The 23,284-nt window shown below is 38.0% G+C and overlaps 2 protein-coding genes across 2 annotated transcripts; both read left to right on the forward strand.

The window, feature by feature from the left end:
- The first annotated feature begins 1,408 nt into the window (after window positions 1-1,408).
- Window positions 1,409-2,341, forward strand: LOC106842287 (olfactory receptor 2A2-like). The gene has a single exon (XM_014858706.3). The coding sequence runs from the start codon at window positions 1,409-1,411 to the stop codon at window positions 2,339-2,341; it is 933 nt and encodes a 310-aa protein (XP_014714192.2).
- A 19,275-nt stretch (window positions 2,342-21,616) lies between these two features.
- LOC106842294 (olfactory receptor 2A2-like) lies at window positions 21,617-22,549 on the forward strand. The gene has a single exon (XM_014858716.3). The coding sequence runs from the start codon at window positions 21,617-21,619 to the stop codon at window positions 22,547-22,549; it is 933 nt and encodes a 310-aa protein (XP_014714202.1).
- Window positions 22,550-23,284: the final 735 nt, after the last annotated feature.

Consider the following 23,284-nt stretch of genomic DNA (forward strand, 5'->3'; position numbering starts at 1 on the left):
TCTCAAACTTAATGAACATTTACATAGAATCCTCCCAAATGCAATCATATTTATGGAAGTGAAAGAATCTATGATTTTATCTCTTTCATTTTCCAGTCATAGAATTCTGACTGTGAACTCCTCTAATAAAGTAGAAACCATGTCTTGGTCAATAGAAACTGGAAAATTGAAGATGTTTAGTATACATATTTTTTGAACTAAAAATGACAGTCATCCATTTAACAAACATTCCCCGAGTGCCTATTTCATCTAGAACTGTACTAGTTATTATGAGATATAAACACGTACAGGACATATTACCCACCCACAAGACTTATTCTTTGGTGAAAGGGCATTCAGTTCTAGTAAATGATATTTGGTATAAACTCCTTATCTTCAATTTTATGTTGAGGCTTATGCAGATCTTCATAATGAAATTGACAACCAATAAACATAAAAGCAATGAAGGATTTATAACACTACATTTTGCAATAAAGACTACCAGTAACTGAGTATTGCCAAATAACCAACTGATGCTGAAAGTGGTTGAAAGATTTATGAGGGACAGAATATTTGTATATTAATTTTAAAGGATGCCCAGAAATTAGATTAGGAAAAAAATAATGTTTTTATAATGGAAATATTTGAGAGGCACCATCTTCACTAAGTGATCCAAGTGAGCATCACCAATAATGGGACAAGTTAACATCATGCCCCTGCTCATGGAATACACCGAGGAGGATACTTGTGTTTCCCTCAGAAAGTGAATAATCTGAATCAAAAATGAAGAATTTCATACAATCCCAATGTGAGGAACATTCCACTAGAGAACTGCTTGTACTCTTCAAAAATGTCTATGTCATAAAAGGCAAATGAAGACTGAGTAACTATTCCAGATGAAAGGAGACTAAAGATAGATGACATTAATTATATTATGTAACCTTGGATTTGGTCCCGATGGGCAGCATTAGAGAGAGAATATTGTAGATTAAAGAATCATGTCAGTATTAAATTGTTTGATTTTGATACTTCTATTGTGGTTAGGTTAGTGAATATCTTTGTTCTTGTTGGAAATGAGGAATTTAGGGGTAAATGGACATCATCTACATTTTAATCTCAACTAGGTCCAATAAAATACATATGTAGAGAGAAAAAGACAATGATAAGGAAAATATAAAGGAATATTAAAATTTGTTGAATGTGGGTGAATGTATATGGAAGTTCGTTGCATAATTCTTGACCCCTTTCTGGAAGTAAATTTATTTCATAGTAAAAGTAAAAAAGAGGAACGTAGGGGAAACGGGGGAAGTAGGGACAAGGATATAACCTTTCTCTGAGCTCATTTTGAGATAAACAACTCCAATTTTTGTTGATTCTCAGGCTCTGATCCTTTATCACATTTCAGTCCTTGACAAACTGTCATTAGGGAATGGGAAGCAACCAGTCATGGGTCACAGAGTTCGTCTTGGTGGGATTCGAGCTCAGTGCAGACGTGGAAGTGCTCCTCCTCTGGGTCTTCTCCCTGTTCTACATCTTCAGTCTCTTGGCAAATGGCGTGATCTTGGGACTCATCTGTCTGGACCCGAGTCTACACACCCCCATGTACTTCTTCCTCTCACACCTGGCCATCATTGACATGTCCTATGCTTCCAGTAACGTGCCCAAGATGTTGGCAAACTTAGTGAAACACAACAAAACCATCTCCTTTGTTCCTTGCATTATGCAGACATTTTTGTATTCAGGTTTTGCTGCTACAGAGTGCCTGCTTTTGGTGGTGATGTCCTATGATAGGTTTGTGGCGATCTGCCACCCCCTCCAGTACACTGTCATCATGAACTGGAGAGTGTGTATAGTTCTGACTTTCACATCTTGGTCAGGTGGATTTATTCTGTCTTTGGTACAGGTGATTCTCCTTCTCAGGTTGCCCTTCTGTGGGCCCCGGGAAGTGAACCACCTCTTCTGTGAAATTCTGTCTGTCCTCAAGCTGGCCTGTGCTGACACCTGGATCAACCAAGTGGTTATCTTTGCTACCTGTGTGTTTATCTTAGTCGGGCCTCTCTGCTTAATGCTACTCTCCTACATGCACATCCTCTGGGCTGTCCTAAAGATCCAGTCAAAGGAAGGCCGAATAAAGGCCTTCTCCACCTGCCTCTCCCACCTCTGTGTGGTTGGACTCCTCTTTGGCATCGCCATGGTGGTTTATATAGTCCCGGATTCCAATCAACGAGAAGAGCAGGAGAAAATACTGTCCCTGTTTCACAGTCTGTTTAACCCCATGCTGAACCCCCTCATCTACAGCCTGAGGAATGCTCAGGTGAAGGGCGCCTTGTATCGAGCACTGCAGAAGAAGAGGTCCATGTGAAAGGTAAAGAGAATGTTGTTTGATCAGGGATTTCCTTTTAAAATATGTGATTTGCTGAAACAAATACTCAAAAAAATGTCCACATTAAAATTTTGATATAAACATGGTTTTGCCCAAATTCTAGATGAAAATAGGGCAAAGTTCCATGGAAAAGCCTATCTTCCAAACTTGAGAGACCACATTAGGAAATGAGACAGCTAAATTTTCATAATATCCTTTTTTTAAAGAAATATTGAATTGACTTTAGTTTTTAAAGCCAGGAATATTAATGGAGAATAAAATTACAGGTAAGAAAATGACATCAATGCTTTTCTCTGCGTTATGTATTTAGATTATGTGACTTCTCACCTTGTGGTAGCTCGAAACAGTACAGTAAAATTAATACCATGGCAGAGAACTTCCATATTAGACCTGAAATTTCAACACAGAAAATATCACAGAGTTATATGACTCTATCTCCCCATTTGTGAGGTGAAAGAAATAAGAGTTTAGAGAAACTGTAAATTCCTTAATGGAATAATTTAGGAGTAAAGAGATAAAAGTTAAGGAAAGCTTTACTCCAACAAGAAACTATATAAAATATCCTAAAGTATATAAAAAGTTTAGGATTTGGTTCAAGGGAAATCATAAGCGAATGTTTAAATAGTTCTAGAGGTAAAGGTTTTGAACATTGCCCAAACATTACATTTATTTTGTGGTTATAATAATGTATAATAAGGCAAGATTTAATCGTGTTGAAGTTCTTAGAAAATTTCCTACCAATATTTTTGTAATGTTTGAGCCAGCTTATCTGAAGATGGTTTGAGGTAGCACCAAGGAGCATGAGACAACCAGGATACAGCTGACATCATTTCTCTTTTATGGCGGCAAAAGTTCCTCTGGATTTATGAAACCAGATTGAACAACAGTCTTCATGATGCTAATGAGGATGAAATAAGTAAGGGCTGCTCTTTTTTTTTTTTAAGATTCAATATTTGTATATATTGCAAAATAATCACAGTAATTATAGTTAACATCCCTCATCACACGTAGTCACAAAAATTTTTCCTTATAATGAGAACATTTAAGATCTAATCATAGCAACTTTCAAATATGCAATACAATATTACCAACTATAGTCACTATGCTGTGCATACATCCCCATGATTTATTTATGTATAACTCTCAGCTTCTACTTTTTAATCCCCTACACCCATTTTGCTCAGCCCCCACCCTTCACCTTTGCAACTACCAATTAGTTCTTGGCATCTATGAGCTGTTTTTTTTAGATTCCACATATAAGTGAGATCATACGGTATTTGACTTATTTCGCTTAGCCTAATGCCCTGAAGGTCCATCTGTGTTGTCAAAAATGGCAAGATTTTCTGCTTTTAAATGGCTGAATAATGTTCCATTATGTGGTGTGTGGGTGTATCTACCAGATTTTCTTTATCCATTCATCCATTGATGGACCCTTAGCTTATTTCTATGTCTTGACTATTGTAAATAATGCTGCAATGAACATGGTGGTGCAGATACCTTTTTGACTTAGTGTCGTCATTTCCTTCAGATAAATACCCGGAAGTAGAATTGCTGGATCATATGGTAGTTCTGTATTTAACTTTTTCAGGAATCTCCATAGTGTTTTCAGTAGTTGCTTCACCAGTTTACATTTCTACTAACAGTGCACAAGGGTTCCCTTTTCTCCACATTCTCACTAACACTTGTTATATCTTGTGTTTTTGATAACAGTCATCCTAAAAGACTGAGGTGATATCTCACTGTGGTTATGATTTGAGTTTCCCTGATGATTAGTGATGTTGAGCACCTTTGCATGTCCCTATTGGCCATCTGTATGTCTTCTTTTGAAAAATGTCCTTTCAGATCCTCTGCCCATATTTAAACCAGATTGTTGGTTTGTTTGTTTTTCTTTCCATTGAGTTGTATGAGTTCTTTGTATATTTTGCATATTAACCCCTTAGCAGATATATGATTTGCAAATATTTTCTCCCATTTGGTAGTTTGTCTTTTCATGTTGTTGATGGTCTCCTTTGCTATGAGGAAGCATTTTAGTTTTATATAAAATGTATCATGATGCTAATTATTCTGTATTTTTTGACAAGTAATGAATATCTTACATCAAGTCTAAAATTATAGAAAAACTACAAAACTAAAAATAATCACCTTCCATTCTAAAAATAGGTAATACCCAAAGCATAAAATATACAGCATTAAACACTGTAAATACAGGTAGGTGTTAAGAAAGACAAGAAGTCAAAAAGGTGAAGATATCTACAAAATCTTCTAACTTATCAAGACTCAAACATCACCTCCTCAAAACTTGCATATTTCAAAGATTCCCTTTGTCTTCTCTAAGACAAAGATGAGACTTTGACTCATCACTCCAGTTTTATCTTTTTACCCAAATCAATTTACAACATAAACAAACCTTAAGAACAAAAGCACAATAGAGGGTTTATTTCTGGCAATACATTAGAGGAGTTGTTTTCAGATGCTTTGGTGGGAGAATTCTCCAACATAAAAATGTTTAAAATTGATAAGAAGCAAAAATATATCCTTCTTGTCAGTCTTTCCCTTTTTATCAGGAAGGAAAATCTTTTCCAGAAGCACTTCCTCTCGTCAGATTTTTTCTTGTATTCCAGTAGCCAAAGTGGGCCAAATGGCCATCTCTAAACCGGTCAATGATAATGAGGATGAAACTGAGAGCTTGGCTTAGATTAATCCTCGTTTAATCCTCTCTGGCACCAGATGAGGTCCACTTTCTCTGACAACTTTACTACCTAGTACCTGAAGAGAATGAGTACTAGGTCAGCGAAGAAGTGGGTAAGCACCAGAGGGCAGACAACCAGCAGTACCTGCTAAATGGTTTAAGTTCTGAAGCAAGCCTTCTGAATCTTGAGAAACAGGAAATTGAAGTGTGCTAATTATTCCACCCTTCAGTTTTAGGGATCTAATGGATGCTTTCTCCAGATAAGACATAATGTTTTCAAAACCTAATGGCTACAATCTCTAAATATAATGGAAAATTATTCTTATATCAAGGAGATTGTGTTAAGAACTTTATCTTACAGTTACAAAAGGATTCTGGGGGCTGGCCCCATGGTATAGTGGTTAAAATTCAGTGAGCTCTGCTTCAGAGGCCCATGTTCACAGGTTCAGATTTCAGGCATGCATCTACTCCACTTGTTAGCCATGCTGTGGCAGTGACCCACATCCAAAACAGAGGATTGGCACACATATTAACTCAGGGCTAATCTTCCTCAACCAAAAAAAAAGAGGAAGATTGGCAAAGGATGTCACCTCAGGGCGCATCTTCCTCAGCAAAAAAAAAGAAAAAAAAAGGATTCTGAAGTAACATGAGTGTTTTAGTTACATAGTAGATACTTTTCCTTCTGCTACCTTAAAAAAAATATGTACTTAAAGATTGAATGAGGAATATGAACCAATTTTTATAGAAAATATTTATCATTATCTGTTTATTGTTTTCTTTTATTTCTCTAAGGGTGCAAAGATATGTGAGATTCTGCTAACCAAATGTGTGGGTGAATGGTTGCATTTTTCAAATGGCTTAACTTATTTTTATATACAAAAAGTATTCTTTTTACACAAAAAAATAAAAGTGAACTTTGTACCAAAATATCATGTGATTACATTTTTGTTAAACTATTCATGTATCTGTACGTTAGTCTTGGATCTGTCTATATTCATGGAGAACTCTCTGGGATATTGAGCTAATAATCCTAATGGTTATTTCAATGTACTGTGATCTGGAATAGGTTTAGATTTTTTCTTTATACTCTTCAGAATTGCTTTTTTTGTACATGTGGAGCTCATGTCCTTTTATGACAAGTATTCCATTTTTTCCCTAAAAGTGATTGGAGAGAGAGGATGGTAAAGAGGGGTGGGGACTTTGAAGGAAGAGGTCACACAAGTGCATCTCTCCTGTTTATCACTAGATGTGACCAAGGGGAATGCAGATTTGTCTCTGTTCATCAGTTGTGTCCCTTAGCACCTATAACCTCTACTCTGCCTGTCACATTACCTGTCTGTAGTAAACATTCCATTAAGGAATTAGTTAAGGAATTAAGCAGTGGTCAGCACCCTCTCTTCAACCCCTGAACAAAGTGCAGTACAACGCTGTGATCCCATTAATCAGCCCAATCAAGGAGAGGCAATTGCTGGAGAAGTCTACTGCTGCAAGAGAGAAAAGCATCCCCACGTGAAGACCAGTCACCCCCAGCACAGCAGCAGTGGAAAGGAGTTTGAAAAGAAAACTGTTAGGCCAATGTATTCCTCACCTGACGTTCTAAGCAGGAAGTAGGCATCAATTAAGTATTTACAGCTACAAGTAGGAAAGGTGATGTTTACAATTACTTATTTTTCCCTCTGCTTGGATCTTTGTGCCCACTGCTATGGCTTTCTACACATGTTAATCCTCCTCAGCCACCTCAGACAATATATTCATCCCTCAGGAGATTTCTATTCTCCTTCTCGACTAGCTGCTTCCTAGCAATTCCATCTGCCTTTATCCTGTGTTGAAATTCTTAGTTCATTGGTCTTATGACTTCCTCTTTCTTGTTTTCTCCCTCTTTTGATGGAGAACATCCTAGAACAGCTTTGCCGTTAAAACATGCACCGTGACTGAAGTTATGGTGACAACAGTCATCAACACTTGCAATTTCCCATCATTGTTTATATTATTTTATCTTTTTCAAATATCCCAGTGAAATTTTATGTGCTAAGTGGACCAAAAAACAAAATATGGACGGAATCAATACTGTGAAGGAGAAATTTCTGTCTCAGAGATGGCAAAATGCTCAAATGATACTTAGGCAAAACTGTAAATATTATATTTAATTGTGATCTGCAAATGCTTTTCTCTCTAAATTGACCTTCATTTAATAAAGATCCATCATTAATACAGAGCCAAGTATAATTTGTAATTTTTATTCTTACTAAAACATAAAATATTAATATAAGTATTAATAAAACTCACAAGAAGTCTAAGACTTTCCACAGTAAATGTTTTTACTCTATCCATTTGAAACATTAAAAGCAAAACTGGCCACAGATCATGATAGCTCTTACAATCCACAGTAGGCTCTGTTAAATGTCATCATATTGTCTTCAACAAAAGAAATAAAAATGGTAATTATGCATATCTGAATGAACATGCACTAAATTTTTATCCATAGCTCTGTCTGCATGTAAATGAAAAAAATTGTTTTTCTGTAATAATCGTGCTTTGTTTGTAAAACACAGGAGATGATGAACAATAAAAATTACTAAAAGTGATAAATTATTGAAGCACAGCACTGAAGGATGTTGTGATTTTCTACCAGAGAAGACCAATTTGGGTTGGGATAGTTGAAGAGGGCTCCATGAGGGCTTTGAAGGATTGGCATTCTGTTAGAAGTCAAATGGTTAAGACAAGGAGAAAATTGACTTGAAACAAGGACTAAGAATTTCAAAGGCAGGAGTACTGGGGAGTAGGACTTGAACGAAGTAGAGAGTGTGTTGGAGAATAAGGAGGTAAATGGAGTTAGGCTGGATTGGACAAACATTATTTTAAGAAAAGAAATAACCCCAATTTGCCTCCTCTGAAATGTATTCTTTTTCTACTCTCCAATGAATTAAATGCATTCCTTCTATTCTGAATTGCCCCTTCCACCACAAGTGAAGAACTAAGACTCTCTAGAGAGCTAGATTAAGATAGACACTAGGAAGTTAGACCTGGAAGGACTTGACAATCATCAAACATCTTCACTTTGTTTGAGAGAGAGGGAGAGAGAGAGAGAGAGAAAGTTCATTTTAACTGTATACCTTACTCCAGAATGAAGACATAAAAATGTGGCTCAGAAATCTGGAGATGTTAGAAATGGAGGAGAAATTAAAGACAATTTAGGGAGAGGTATATCTAAACTCCTAAGTCAAAAATGTTTGTAAGTGAGAAATGTGCAGGGATTATTGGGCAATAGCATTGCCTCCATTGGGAGATCACCTATTTCTCTGAGATGAAGTCTTAACAGGGTCCATGGGGCACCTCCTATGAGAGATCCAGAAATTACAGCCTCTCCTCTGCAGTCAATCAGGAGGAATCAGAGCGTGGAGCAATTTTAAAACTGATAAAATAAGGATGAGGAGAAATTAATTAATGATACAATCATGAATTTTTTTATTTTCTGTGGCAGAGTCTTGCATAGTTTAGAGACATCCTGGCTTCACCATATGCCAAGCAAACAAAAACGCATTCCAGACAAACCCAAAAATGCCCATGGGAGACTGACAGAAGAAAATGAATTGACATGGGAAATGCGTACATTGGTTCACCTGCCCATGGGAAAGGAGCAAACTCCTTAAATCTCTATGGGGAGAATGCGAGTAGACTTAATGTCACATGATTCTGTCCCCTGAATCATTGTTTGTGTCTGTGGGGACAGATTTGGGGGTCAAACGATGATAGAAAATCCCTCCCCTGAAGAAGCAAGTCTATCATAAAGCTCTGTGATGAGAGCTGTGTATCTGGGCTTCCCCTCCCCATGAGGCCCCTTTAGAGAGGAGAATCAATCCCAGTCCTCCTTCTCTGTGAGCTTTCTTCTAAGCCCAAGGCCACGTTTGATAAAAGAACACAGATGGTACCACTGTAAGGGAAAATGGTTCATCAGCCCTGAGCAGGGGTCTGCAGGTGGGAAATGGGAAAGGGGAATGAATGAGACCACTGGCTCTAGGGATCCATGATTAAATGCCTTCCCTGTGCGGCCCTAAGCCTGTCTTTATAACTAGGGTCCTGAGGGTATCACTAGGGACCACTACCTATCCCCATGGTGTGGCCACAATGCCTCTGACCCTCTAGGACTCTGTCCAGTCCCCCTCATCATGTTCATGTGGCAGTTCTTGGCTTTGTCATGACTGTCAGAGGAGAGAAGTCAGCTATCCATCCATGTAGGTGATCAACTGGCTACAGGGCTACAAGGAACTTCAGGAGCCAAGAGGCCCAGGTGTGTCTTTTTACAAATAAAAGATCCTAGAGTCAACCCAGTGGTGTAGTGGTTAAGGTGCGTGCTCCACTTGGTGGACCTGGGATCACAGGTTCAGATCTGGGGCACAGACCTACATACCACTCATCAAGCTATGCTGTGGTGGCATCCCACATACAGAATAGAGGAAGTTTGGCACAGACATTAGCTTGGCGACAATCTTCCTCAAGCAAAAAGAGGAAAATTGGCAACAGGTGTTAGTTCATGGCCAATCTTCCTCACTGCAAAAACAAAAAACAAAAAACAAAGGATCCTGAAGGCAGAGGGGAGTGGTTTGCTTGCCCTGAGACTGATCTTCCTTCCCCACCGCTAACTGACTGCCCTCACAGATTATCAGAAATATTGTCTGGCCAAACAGGACCCATTTCTCACTTGTCCAGGAGATAGATGGCATTCTCTAACAGGGAAAACTCAGTGTGTCTTTTCGTTCCTTATTTTAGCGGAGGAATATTATGATTCCTTACATGTTTCCAAAGGATTATTGGATCCAGAAGTTACCCTGCAATGATGATTTTAAAACCCCTCAAAACATATCTTTAAGCACATATTAAGGGTCTTAAGTGAGTAAACTCATTTAATTCTCTCAGCTGTCATATGAGGTAGGGTTTAGTATTCATCCCATTTTGCAGATGGAAGAACTGAGGAACAGAGAGGCACAGATTGGTCACAAGATTTGCACTCAGGCAGTTGGGCTCAGAATCCATGTTTGCTTGTTTATTTCTTAAACTCTGCTACTCATTAAGATCAAGCTGAGTGTCGAAGCAACTGTTGGAGACGGTAAGTAATTTCTGAGTAAGTGTGAAAATGGGACAACTCTGTGCTGCCCCAGATCTGCATCTTTGACAGCCCAGGGCTCTCACTCTCAGAGAGTGATCAATAAGAACTTTACTTTAGGTCAGTGTAAACATCCTGAATACGGCCCCCTTACCTTTCACAAGAGTCACACTCTCACATTGGGATATTTGCAATGGCAGAACTGCCGTTTGAGTTTTAAAAACTGTATTTTCTTCTTCAATCCAGGAGGGAGTTTACTTTAGAGGATTCCTCCATTTCTGTAAATTCCTTTTTAAGCTTAACTTTAAAAATTGGCATATTGAACCATTAATAGAAATGGAAGTAAAAACTGTGTTTATTTAAACTCAAAACTAATCACAAAGAAAAGCAAGATAGATGCGCAAGAGTTTACAATTCCTTGATTTTGTTGGTTCTCTTATCTCAATAACTTGAAATCTTCCTTTAATTTTGTGGTCTCTTTAATACCATTTATAACAGCTCATTTTATTTAACTCTTAATATATACCAGTTTAATAGTATTTATTCTTCACCTCATTCTTTGCACATATATTGCCAATATTTTACAAAGGAAAACAGGGAGGCTTAGAATAAGTGACTCAAGTTCATATAGTTCACGTTGCAGCAGTGAGGCGGGAGTGATGGTCTGACAATACTGGTAAGCGTGCTGCCTTCATCCTTATCGGGGAGCTTGTGTCCTTCAGTCCTTCCTCATGGTCATGCTATGGAAGAACGGAGAAACGTATCTGTGAAACTTTTTCCTCATTCTGTGCATGTGCTCTTTCTTGAATGTATAGCTAGAGAGAACTTTTAAAGAAATCTTCATTTCAAGGATCTCCTGCTTTATTGTATCTGCCACGGGCTTTTGCTCACAGGAAAAAAAAATGCGACTTCTTGAACTGTGAAATTCAACATTCATAATCATCCCAATATTTAGAAAAAGATTGCTTTCCCTTCTACAGTAGTTTTATACTTCTCTTGTCATCACAAATGAGCCGATCAACAACTAGTGGGTGTCGACAGCCATCGTTATAGAGCTGTCTCCTCATGGGCTTCACACAAAGCTATAAAAAGTGTATTTGACATCAAGTATTATACGTGGTTTGTCTGTAGTCCATATCTGAGGAAACGAGTTAGTTACTAAAAATTCTATTTGCCTCCTTATTTATTCCTGGCATTTGGAAATAGTTTTTTCTATGCTATTGGTTTCTTTCATAAATGTCTTACTTTAAAAATTACCTGTAAAACTGTATAATTCCAGATTCTTTTAATTGTGAACTTTGCTCAAGGATCCTAATGATTTGGGTAAAGGACAATGATAGCCTGCGTATGTGATAGCTGAAGAATCCACGTGCCCCCACTATGCTAAGTCACTGGCTGGGTGCAAGAGAAACACACATGGACGTCCCAGTTAAGCCCACTGGGCTTTTCCTTTGTTGCACTCCCAGGATTCCATCTCAGGCCCAGACAGGCTGCTCAGGCCCCGCCCTCAGCCTGCCTGCCCTTCCTCTTCAAGCTCTCCCCCACACTTCACCTCCTGCAGGCCTCCCCTGACTCATGCAAACATGATATTTGGAAAGAAATATATTCTTTTCAGCTTCCTGTGTCTTTATTAGCTGTGAAGACATTCATACAGGAGTCTTTATGGTGTCATTATCTAATTTTCTGTCATTACTTTTTCTCTTTGCTTTCCATCATGACAAAATGTGCTATTCAAGAGGAGCCTTAAAAACTTACAAAATGTCTATGTCCCTGGAGGTCTCAGGGATTAAGAGCCCTCTGACATCCTATTCAACTTAAGTCAGCGGGACCGATTAACACAACATTTGGTGTGTCCACAAAGGGCCAATTCCATTCTGTCATTAAATTTGTATTCTCCAGAAAATTGTTTCCATTTCATATATCTGCTAATTGGCAGTTCAATTTCTATGCTTTAACTGTGCTCTGCTTGCATGAATTTTAAAATACATCAATTAAGAATTCAAAACTGTTATCTGTCAGCTCAAATAAAATCAATTAATTAACATTTGAGTGACTTTGTAAGATATTTTACTGACCATAATTTGCTGCTATTTCTTGGGAGCTCCAGTAAAGTTTCCACTCAAAACTTAGGAAGTTAGTCTAAGAGGGCCACCTGTGCTGAAGAGAAACACCCAATCTATGTAGGCATAGACACCTAAATTCACATGAAAGAGAGAAATTGTCTTTCAATATGCAGATCATGTGTGGTACAATTATCTGACTGACCACTCTGGAACTATAAAACTTGATGATCAAATGCTTAAAAGAACTCTGGTTATAAGGGACAAAATATATCAACTGTATTCCTAGCATGCCATAATGTGCTGTGCACAGGTACATATTGCTTTTGTTTTTGTGGGTGGAAAGCTATTGAACAGAAGAGAACACAATGAGGTTCTGATGGGAATAAAGCATAGACTTCACATGGTGGGAATGAATGCCCTGGGAAATGGCCCCACTCTCACAGGAGGAAGGTTCAGGGAGGACTTAAGCCATATTTAGACTAAATTAGATAAGGTGGGACTACTACTTATCTAACCCTCTTATGAGGGACCCGATATTTTGGGGTAACAAAATGTGTATCATAACTGCAGTCACACCATTAGTACACAATGGCAACAAGAAGCATAATGGAAGTGGCACAAAACAAAACATGGCTTCAGGAGAGACAGGTACTATCTAGGCATCATTGGACAAGCAGAATTCACTTTTACTGGATAAATATTTGTTAATTAAAATGAACAGGTTAGAGGGAATTCTCTTCCAGGAGGAAGGCAGGGGATGGGAACCAGCTGGAAATATGTGGAGACTTCAGTGAAATGGATCAGGAAGACTCAATAAATAATGCTGGATACCGCTGGGGCTCAGTTCTAACCTAACAGGACCTCTTGACTGTGTTGATGCAGATGGAAGCTAAAGTGACCACAGGGCAACGGCCCTCCATTCTAGCTGCTGAGGCCCAAGAGGTGCCCTTGTGGGGATCATAAAGACCTTGGAACTTATTCAAGTTCTCTGGGGCACTTGTAATTTTCACTGATGTACCTGACTCTCCCCAACACTAGATCGGAAGAAGACATAACCTGTGGTGCAGTTAGGAGGAAAGGAACTATTCTAAGACCACGTCCTCACCATGGGGGAGGTGGGAGAGAAGTGGGCCACACTATGCAACAACACACAATAGAAACTAGTGTCAGCACAGGTTTTAAACTGAGATAGGGTAACCAGCTTTGTCCCCAACTGACTTGGAACCCAGAAATAAGTGAATCGAGGCTAACTGTAATGAGACCTGTGCATAATAATAGTCTGGTAATGAGCAAGAATCAAAGCCCTTGGAAAGGCTTAGCAAATACCTCTGTAATTCTTACTGACTTGTTCTTAACAAAACTATATTGTATTGCGACTATACTGTGATAAGGGGTTACACTGGCATTGTTGTTAAGATTCAACTACCTTATGTAAATAAGTCATGTGACCACACTGATACTGATGATCAAATGTGTTGGAAGATGGAATTAAAGCCTCCTCAGAATGTAACACCAATGGGAAATGGCTGGCCTGAGAAGAACTTGATTTAGATGAATCATCAGCTCATTTCTATGCGAAACAGTTCTGCACAAGACTATTACAAGGTACAAATAACATACAAATAACATAGCTCAAAGAGAACAAGTAATAAAATTAGTACAAAAATATGAAAATGTGTGTCATGGCTCTGTAGGATCTAGCTGTTTCTCAGGTCTATCCCTACCCTCCACTGGCTCCTCCAAATGGTAGGCATATTCATGCTATTACTGTATCTGTTACATTGAATCAACTACTTCTGTATCTATTATATAAATGCTCTTCTAAATGTAGAAGATCAGAAAAATATGATCATACTGCTGTAGGAGAGCCTAGGCCAGGGGCCAGGTGGGTGGACTGTGCAAGAAAAGGTTACTCAGTTAAATTCACATAAATTGAGAATTAAAAGAGACTTTAAATCCAATCACTTAGAGTAAGACACAGAAATGTAAATTGTTCCTTCTGAGTTAGGATTCAGAACTATTTTGATTATTTTGGATTGGAGGTCTGGAGGCATATACAGCTGATAACAAAGATCACAGAGACAGGATGGCATCTTTCTGAGGAATATTATAGGATCTAAAAAAAGAAAACACTGCTCAGCAGTTAGGAGCAAAGACGCTGTGGGGTAGGTAGAATTCTAAAGTTTCCTCCTAAGATCCCTGTCCCCTCACTATTTAATCAAGCACTAATCTGGGTCCTGCTGTGAAGGGATTTGGCAAATCAATTGATCTTAAAATGTGGAGGTTATCTTCGGGGCCTGACCCAATCAGGTGAGCCTCCTGAAAGCAGGCATTGTTCTCCATCTAGTAGCGGAGGAGGAAGCTAGGGAGCTTTATAGTGGGAAGGACTCAACACACTCGCTGATTTGAAGGTGGAGGGGCCGAGTGCAAGGACCTCAGAGGAGGATGCAGACCCAGCCAAGACCTTGCTTTCAGCCTGTGAGACCTGTGCAGAGAAGCCAGCTGACCTGTCCCAGGATTTCTGACCAGGGAAACTGTGAGGGAGCAGATGTGAGCTGTTTTCAGCCGATGGGTTTGTGTTAAATTGTTGCAACCACAATAGAAAACTAAAACAGGTTTGTTATCAGATAAAATTGATGTTCCCAACTCTGGCCCTTGCTACACTGCTAATCTATTATTTATGCAATGCTATTCTAACTTTGCATTACTTTTAAACTCGAAAAATTACTGAGGATACAAACCCATTTTATTTATATGGTTGCATTTGTTGATATGTATCATGTTAGAAATTAAAACTGAGAATTTGTTATTTACTTTTAATTCATTTAGAAATATTTCCATTATAATTTAATATAAACAATGTACTTTTAAGAAAAATAAATATCTTTTATAAACCAAAAAATAGTAAAAAGAGAAGTTACGGTTTATATTTAAATTTTTTTTTAAATATTTGACTTAAGTAAAGACAGCTGGATCTTATATCTTCCTCTGCATTCTACGTGTTGCAATATCACATGTCATGTTGCCCCTGGAAAACTCCACTGTGAACTTGTGAAAGAGTGAGGGTTAAAAAGGCAAAAAGTGTCTAAATATTTTTGTGAACATAGTTTGATCCTATGGACCCTTGCAAAGGTTCTCAGAAATTCCCCTGGTCCCTGGACCACAGCTAAAAAATTGATTACTTAGTATATTTAATCTTCAGTCTGCACATCTATAGGATGGAGATAATGACCGGATTAAACTATGTAGTGAAAAGAAAGCATTTGGCACATTTTCTGAAATATAAGAAGGGCTCAATAATTGTCGCCTATTGATATCATCATCCTTCCTCATTTGTGTCTATCAACCCCTACTGCAGACAGAGATGCCTCTTGCCTTGGGGGATCTGTTCCCTCTCAGGGTTGCCAGAACAGGCTCCATGGAAACCCACCTCTCAACCATCTAAAAGTCCCAGCCTCTCATGTACCTTCATGGGGACTGTAGAAATGAATTCATAAAACTGCAATCATTGAGAGTCTGGGTACTGTAACTTGTGATATCTGTCTCAGGTTTATAACCCTTGAGACATTTGAAAGTTTGTGTAGAATCAGCGTGATGCCATATCTGCCCCACCTGTTCCCTAGAAGTTTTCCTCCAAGGACAGTCAGACACAATCTCCTCTCTCCTCTTGAGAAAAGGCGGGCATCTTTTTCCCCCTTCAGGAGGAAGATAAATAGGTATGATGTCTCACGATCCTTCTGGGAATTTGAATTCTCAATAGAAACTCGTGTGCTTTTAATTCATCTGATTCTAAAATAAAACCTCTGCTCTTGGGCTCTTGGAAGAACCTTCAGCAAGTCCAGTGAATCCGTCTGTATCAGGGATTTAATCGTCTGAAAGTTGCTGAGGGAGCAGGATGCTACACCCACTTAGAGGTACATTTCTCACCTCTGTGGGTGGATTCTAGCTCAAAGTAGATCTTATGAGAAATTCCAGTGCTAGGATCTACCGATGCAGAAGAGATTCATTTATGCTGGGAGGAGGTTATCATTATGGGTAGCTGGTAGAGGTCAGGACAGCAGCAGAAACCACCACAGCTACGCGAACAAGAATGACATTCCTGGGTGATCTTCCCTCCTGACTCACTGTGCGCTGAAGGTAGATTTAATAGGCACCTAGATGTCTCCTTCTCCCACCTTAGAGTCCTTCTGCCTACTGTGCTGTGGCAGGAGGACTTTGAACTCCCTCGGCATCTCTCACCATCACTTACCAATGTAATTGGGTGTGGTGGTCAGAGCTAGCCCAACTGTCTCAGTGAGAAGAGGCTCAGAGAATGAGAGGCTGTATATCCAGACATCATTTCTGAATAAGGCTCTGAAATAGCCAAATTAATGAAAAGACTTTATACCTAGCCTAAATGAAGATATTGATGTCCAGGACAACCTCTCTCAGTGGAGAAGAAAATTGTGGTAACAGTTAAAGTAAATCTTGCCTTTGCTGAAATGGTGGAAGATGTAAGTTTCCCACAGAGTTATTTCTTTTTGGAACCATCACAGGTCATCACCCCATTGTGATGATTATCTGACTTGAAATCACAGTATTTCGTATAAATATCTTTCTCATCACAAAATAAGATAGAATGAGTGCCAATACTCCTGACAAGAGCTGGAAAAATAGAATAAAGTTCCATAGATCAGGAAACATTCTGTATTGTAGGACTGCCCAGGAAGAGAATTACTCATACTGACCATGCAACCCCTGTCGTATCTGAGTTGCTATTGTTTTATTTACCCTATTGGGAAGGTGAAGTTGTATATATCACTTCAGTGATATATTCTTTTCTATTCCAGCACTGTATCTGCTTAAGAGTGTTAATCTGTCTTCAATTTTATTTTATGTTTATTTTTAACAAAATGATAATAATGCTAAGAAAGATAAAAATTAAAAGATTTATTGATTCAGATACAAAAAGAACTAGACTAAAAGTTAATAGAGAAATATTCCTACTGGGTAGTTAGAGTTTGAGTTACCTTCAATAATATTATTAACCTTTATGTTTGGTGATTAAACGTGTTTCAGACATTGTTTATGGTGTCTAACTGTGTCTAAGTAGAATTGTGCAATACTGATGTTACTATCTCCCACTTTACGTAATATAGGACTATTCCTTAATTGTAGCAAAATTCCTTGTCTCAAACTTAATGAACATTTACATAGAATCCTCTCAAATGCAATCGTATTTATGCAAGTGAAAGAATCTGATTTTATCTCTTTCATTTTCCAGTCATCAAATTCTGACTCTAATAAACTTGAAACTGTGTCTTGGTCAGTAGAAACTGGCAAATAGAAGATGCTTAGTACACATATGTTTTGAACTAAAAATGACAATCATCCATTTAACAAACATTTGATTTCCTGAGTGCCTGTTTCATCTAGAACTATACTAGTTATTACAAGATACAAAGACGTACAGGGCATATTACCCACCCACAAGACTTATTCTTTGGTGAAAGGGAATCTCAGTTCGAGTAAATGCCATTTTGTATAAATCTCTTTTTATCTTGGATTTTATCTTGAAGATCACCCAGATCTTTTATTTTTTCTTTCTTTCTTAAAGATTTTTTTTTCCGTTTTCTTCCCAAATGCCCCCAGTACATAGTTGTATATTCTTAGTTGCGGGTTCTTCTAGTTGTGGCATGTGGGACGCTGCCTCAGCGTGGTTTGATGAGCAGTGCCATGTCCGCAGCCAGGATTCGAACCAACGAAACACTGGGCTGCCTGCAGCAGAGTGCGCGAACTTAACCACTCGGCCACGGGGCCAGCCCCAACCCAGATCTTCATAGTGAGGGCGTAACTCTTTTAACTGTGATTATTGACCAAGCCTATACTTTTGCTAGGTGCCCAAAGAGCCTCCTCATAGAAATATACTCTAATTCCCAAGAGTAGAAAAGACCCTCCTTATAGACTGTCTGACAACTAGCCTTTGATGGGGCCTAGAGAAGGTCAAGTAGGCTGCCACCTTTCTCTTTATAGGAACTGGCTGTAACCTGCAATAAAATGATTCAGATGAGGAGGGCTGTGACTCCAATGGCAACACCTCTTCAGAATTACAGAATGAGGGCAGTGATAGCACAGTTTGTGGCCACACTAGTATTTTTGAATGACCCATATGCATTTTCTAACTCAATATATACCAGCCTGAGAATTTACATTTACCTAAGTCTGATATCCTCTAGAGGAAGATATAATAAGTCTCAAGATTTTTAAAATTACTGAAATCATCCTATACTCATAAGCATTAAAAAAAAAGGTGTGAACTAAAATTATATCCATCATTTTAAGAGATTTAACTCACAACTATCTGGGAATGTATTGTGTGCTCTACTGAAACCTTACTGTAAACCTTCTATGACAAAATGGAATTATATTGATGTAACATTAAGTGAAATGGTATTGATTATATTAAAATACTGTTTAATTTGTAATTCCTGTATAGGTAAGAACATTCCCTTTTTGAATAGTGAAGAGTCAAATAATTACAGAAATCATTCACCAAGGAAACAGGAGTTCCTCTCAAGCCAAAAACTGGAATTGACCAGAAAACACTAAGTTAGATACTACATGAGAAATTTGTATCTCTTGTTGCTAATTATATAGGGAGGAAGATGTCTAGAAAGCACACCTGTATAGTGGTGTTAGGATGGTTTCTTTCTCACGGAAGCTTATGGAAACTGGACAGTAAGAAACACCACAAAATGTCACATTAAATTGTGTCTAGTCCTTGAACTAGAGGGTACGTATCTCGGGTAGCAGGTAGAATAAGAGAATAAGAATAAGATAATTTCAGCAATTAACCAAGTAGCCACACACATTATAAGCTGCACTTAAGCTTTGTGGGGTATGAATTTCTATTTAATATTTTTCTTCCTTCTCAGTACCTAACATCAAGCTGAGAAATGAATGAACCAAAAGAGGCTGATGTTAAGCAGGCTTTGTCAAAGCATTAAAAGAGGCTCAAGGCCCCTTTGGGAGCCAGCATGAGAGGAGCAGCCATAAAAGTCGAGCAACCATGTAGGAAAGGGAAACGTGGGCTTATAGACTCATGACTAAGTTAGACACCCCTTGCCACTGGGTGGTCCTTACAGAGATAAGTCTTCAGACATCTGGGGTTTTTGTTTGTTTGATTTTTAGAAGACCAGAGATAGATAGACGCATACACAGAGACCTAAATTGTGTGGTTGATTTGAATGAGCACTTTCATGTCTCAGTATAAAATTTAATCATTTTAGCATTATACTCTACAAACCTAATGAGGTGATAATATATCAAATAAATTAAAATTTTGTATTCAAGGAAATAGTCTGGAGCTGTTCAAACTATATTGCAGAAAAATATTTTGACATGGAAAATCATTCCTGCTATGTTTCTAAATGAAAGAAATAGGTAAACTTGCAACATTGTTTGATGTTCTTTTTTTTTAATTCATGAAAAGTATGACCATAGATATAGAGTAAAAAGGTATAACTGTATATACAAATTATTAACAACGATCATCTGTGATTTTATGTTTCAGTGTATTACCTCTTTAGTCTTTTAAATGGAGTCTCAAAATGTTTTTATAAGAGGATTTTGAAACTTGATGTCACAAGGCGGTACAAGGTAGGTACCACATTATTCACACAATGAACCACACTCTTAAAACTTTAATCTCTAAATTTCAAATGTCCAAGTCTTGTATTTTCTAAATAGGAATGAAAGCAAGATAGTCATATAAATTTGATAATAAGATGCTAGTTACAAATACATACTCTGCCTAAATAACTGAATAATATCGAGAGTTTTTGTTGATGCTGTTAATTTAGTGAAATAAATTTGACTCCATAAAGGAAGTCATTTAAGATGTATTTTGAGGTAGTTATAAATATTGATGGTCCCCTGGAACAATTTGTATAACTTCCAAAATTATATGCTCATTCTTTTCAATGAAGACATTAAAAATTTGGCAAAAATCATGACAAAATATAAACTTTTAAAATCCAGATATTAGTTTATATGATTCTTCACTATGATTCTTCACTAAAAGTAATCAGACCTTTTTGTAGAAATGGCTGTGTCCATGGCTGAAGAGGGGAGTGTACAAGATCTTGAAACATCTTATAATATCAAAAGAAAAGAAGTGCTCAAAAATTATGGGAACATATTAATAGGAGAAAGCAACAAGCTTGAGGGGTTCATATATAAGACAATTAAGCATGTAATGATCATAAATAATTGGAAGCCCTTGATAAAGAAAAATTCGTGAGTCCATATTGATAGATAGATGAGAGAGAGAGAGAGAAAGATGATAGATATAGATGCCCAGAGATAGATAGATTGTGCTTTTGCTTAGACTGAAAATGACAATCAATAAATACAAAAACAATGAAGGAGTTAGAATGGCACATTTTGCAATAATCATTACCAATAATGGAGTCAGGCAAGATAATTAATGGATGCTGAAATTATTGACCAAAAGCTTTTTAAGGAACACAATATTGTTATATTAATTTTAATGGGTTCTCCAGAAGTTACATTAGGAAAAGAATAATGATTTTATAATGGAGATATTTGAGAGGCCCCATCTTCACCAAGTGGTCCAAGTTAGCATCACCAATAATGGGACAAATTAACATCATACCTCTGCTCATGGAATACACTGAGGAGGATACTTGTTTTTCCTGTAGAAAGTGAATAATCTGAATCAAAACTGAGGAACTCCATGTAATCCAAATTTGAGGAACATTCCACTAAAGAACTGCTCTGTACTCTGCAAAAATATCAGTGTCATGAAAAGCAAAGAAAGGCTGAGTAACTATTGCAGATGAAAGGAGAATCAACATAGATGACATTAAATATAGTATGTAATCTTGGATTGGGTCCTGGATGGGGGGAGGGATTAGAGAGAGAATACTGTAGATTCAAGAATCATGTCAGGATTAAATTGCCTGATTTTGATAATTCTATTGTGGTTAGGTTAGTGAATGTCTTTGTTCTTGGTAAAAAAATGAGGAATTTAGGGGTAAATGGGCATCATGTGTACACTTTAACTTCAAATGGTCCCAAAAAAGGTAATACATATATATAGATAAAAGAGAATGATAAGGCAAATATGAAAAAAAAATTAAAATTTGTTAAATTGGGTGAATGTACATGTGAGTTCTTTACATAATTCTTAACCCTTTTCTGGGAGTTTAAATTTATTTCATATTAAAAGTTAAATACAAGAAGGTAACCAATTTGGGGGAGAAAGGAAAGCTGTCAAGTATGGACAAGGATACAACCTTTCTCTGAGCTCATTTTGAGATAAACAACGCCAATTTTTGTTCATTCTCCAGCTCTGACCTTTTATCACGTTTCAGTCCTTGACAAACTGTCATTAGGGAATGGGAAGCAACCAGTCATGGGTCACAGAGTTCGTCTTGGTGGGATTCGAGCTCAGTGCAGACGTGGAAGTGCTCCTCCTCTGGGTCTTCTCCCTCTTCTACATCCTCAGTCTCTCGGCAAATGGCGTGATCTTGGGACTCATCTGTCTAGACTCGAGTCTACACACCCCCATGTACTTCTTCCTCTCACACCTGTCTGTCATTGACATGTCCTATGCTTCCACTAATGTGCCCAAGATGTTGGCAAACTTAGTGAGCCAGAATAGAACCATCTCCTTTGTTCCTTGCATTATGCAGACATTTTTGTATTGGAGTTTTGCTATAACAGAGTGCCTGCTTTTGGTGGTGATGTCCTATGATAGGTTTGTGGAGATCTGCCACCCCCTCCAATACACTGTCATCATGAACTGGAGAGTGTGCACAGTCCTGGCTGTCACTTCCTGGTCATGTGGATTTATTCTGGCTCTGGTACATGCAATTCTCCTTCTCAGATTGCCCTTCTGTGGGCCCCGGGAAGTGAACCAGCTCTTCTGTGAAATTATGTCTGTCCTCAAGCTGGCCTGTGCTGACACCTGGATAAACCAAGTGGTTATCCTTGCTGTCTGTGTGTTTGGATTAGTCGGGCCTCTCTGCTTAATGCTAGTTTCCTACATGCGCATCCTCTGGGCCATCCTAAAGATCCAGTCAAAGGAGGGCCGCACAAAGGCCTTCTCCACCTGCCTCTCCCACCTCTGTGTGGTTGGACTCTTCTTTGGCATCGCCATGGTGGTTTATATGGTCCAAGACTCCAGTCAACGAGAAGAACAGGAGAAAATACTGTCCCTGTTTCACAGCCTCTTCAACCCCATGCTGAACCCCCTCATCTACAGCCTGAGGAATGCTCAGGTGAAGGGGGCCTTGTATCGAGCACTGCAAAAGAAGAGGTCCACTTGAAGGGTAGACAGAATGTTGCTTCATCAGGGATTTCTTTTTAAAATATGTGATTTGCTAAAGGCAAAACTCAGGGAAATTTTCTAACTAGAACTTTGGTATATAAATTGTAATTGCCCAAATTCCAGCATTGAAAATTGGGTAAAGTGACATGGCAAAGCATATCTTCTAAACTGTAGAGACAATTTTAGGAGATGGGACAACTAAATTATCAGAATATTTAGTCTTTCTTTTATGACATATTGAATTCTCTTTATTTTTTAAATCTAGGAATATCAATATAGGGAGAAAAAAATTAAGAAAATGACATCAATGCCTTTCTCTGTGTTATGTATTTAGACATCTGTGACTTCTCACCTTGTGGTAGTTGGAAACGGTGCAGTAAAGTTAATACCATGAGAGAGAACTTCCAAAGTAGACCTGAAATTTCAGTGCAGAAAATATTACAGAGTTATGTGACTCTAAGGCCCCAGTTGTGAGGCCAATGAAATAAGAGTTTAGAGAAACTCTAGCTTACTTGGTGGAATAATTTAGGAGTAAAAGTGAAAAAAATTAGGGAAAGCTTTAGTCCAACAAGAAACTATGCTAAAAATACTAAAATATATTAAAGTTTTACGATTTAGTCAAAAGGAAATTCATTAGTAAATGTTTAAATGGTTCTAGAGGTAAGAGTTTTCAGCATTTCTCAAATATTACATTTATTTTGGGGTTATAATAATTTACAATAAGGCCAGATTT

Source organism: Equus asinus, chromosome 1 (assembly GCF_041296235.1).
Source record: "Equus asinus isolate D_3611 breed Donkey chromosome 1, EquAss-T2T_v2, whole genome shotgun sequence".
Classification (NCBI taxonomy): Eukaryota; Metazoa; Chordata; class Mammalia; order Perissodactyla; family Equidae; genus Equus; species Equus asinus.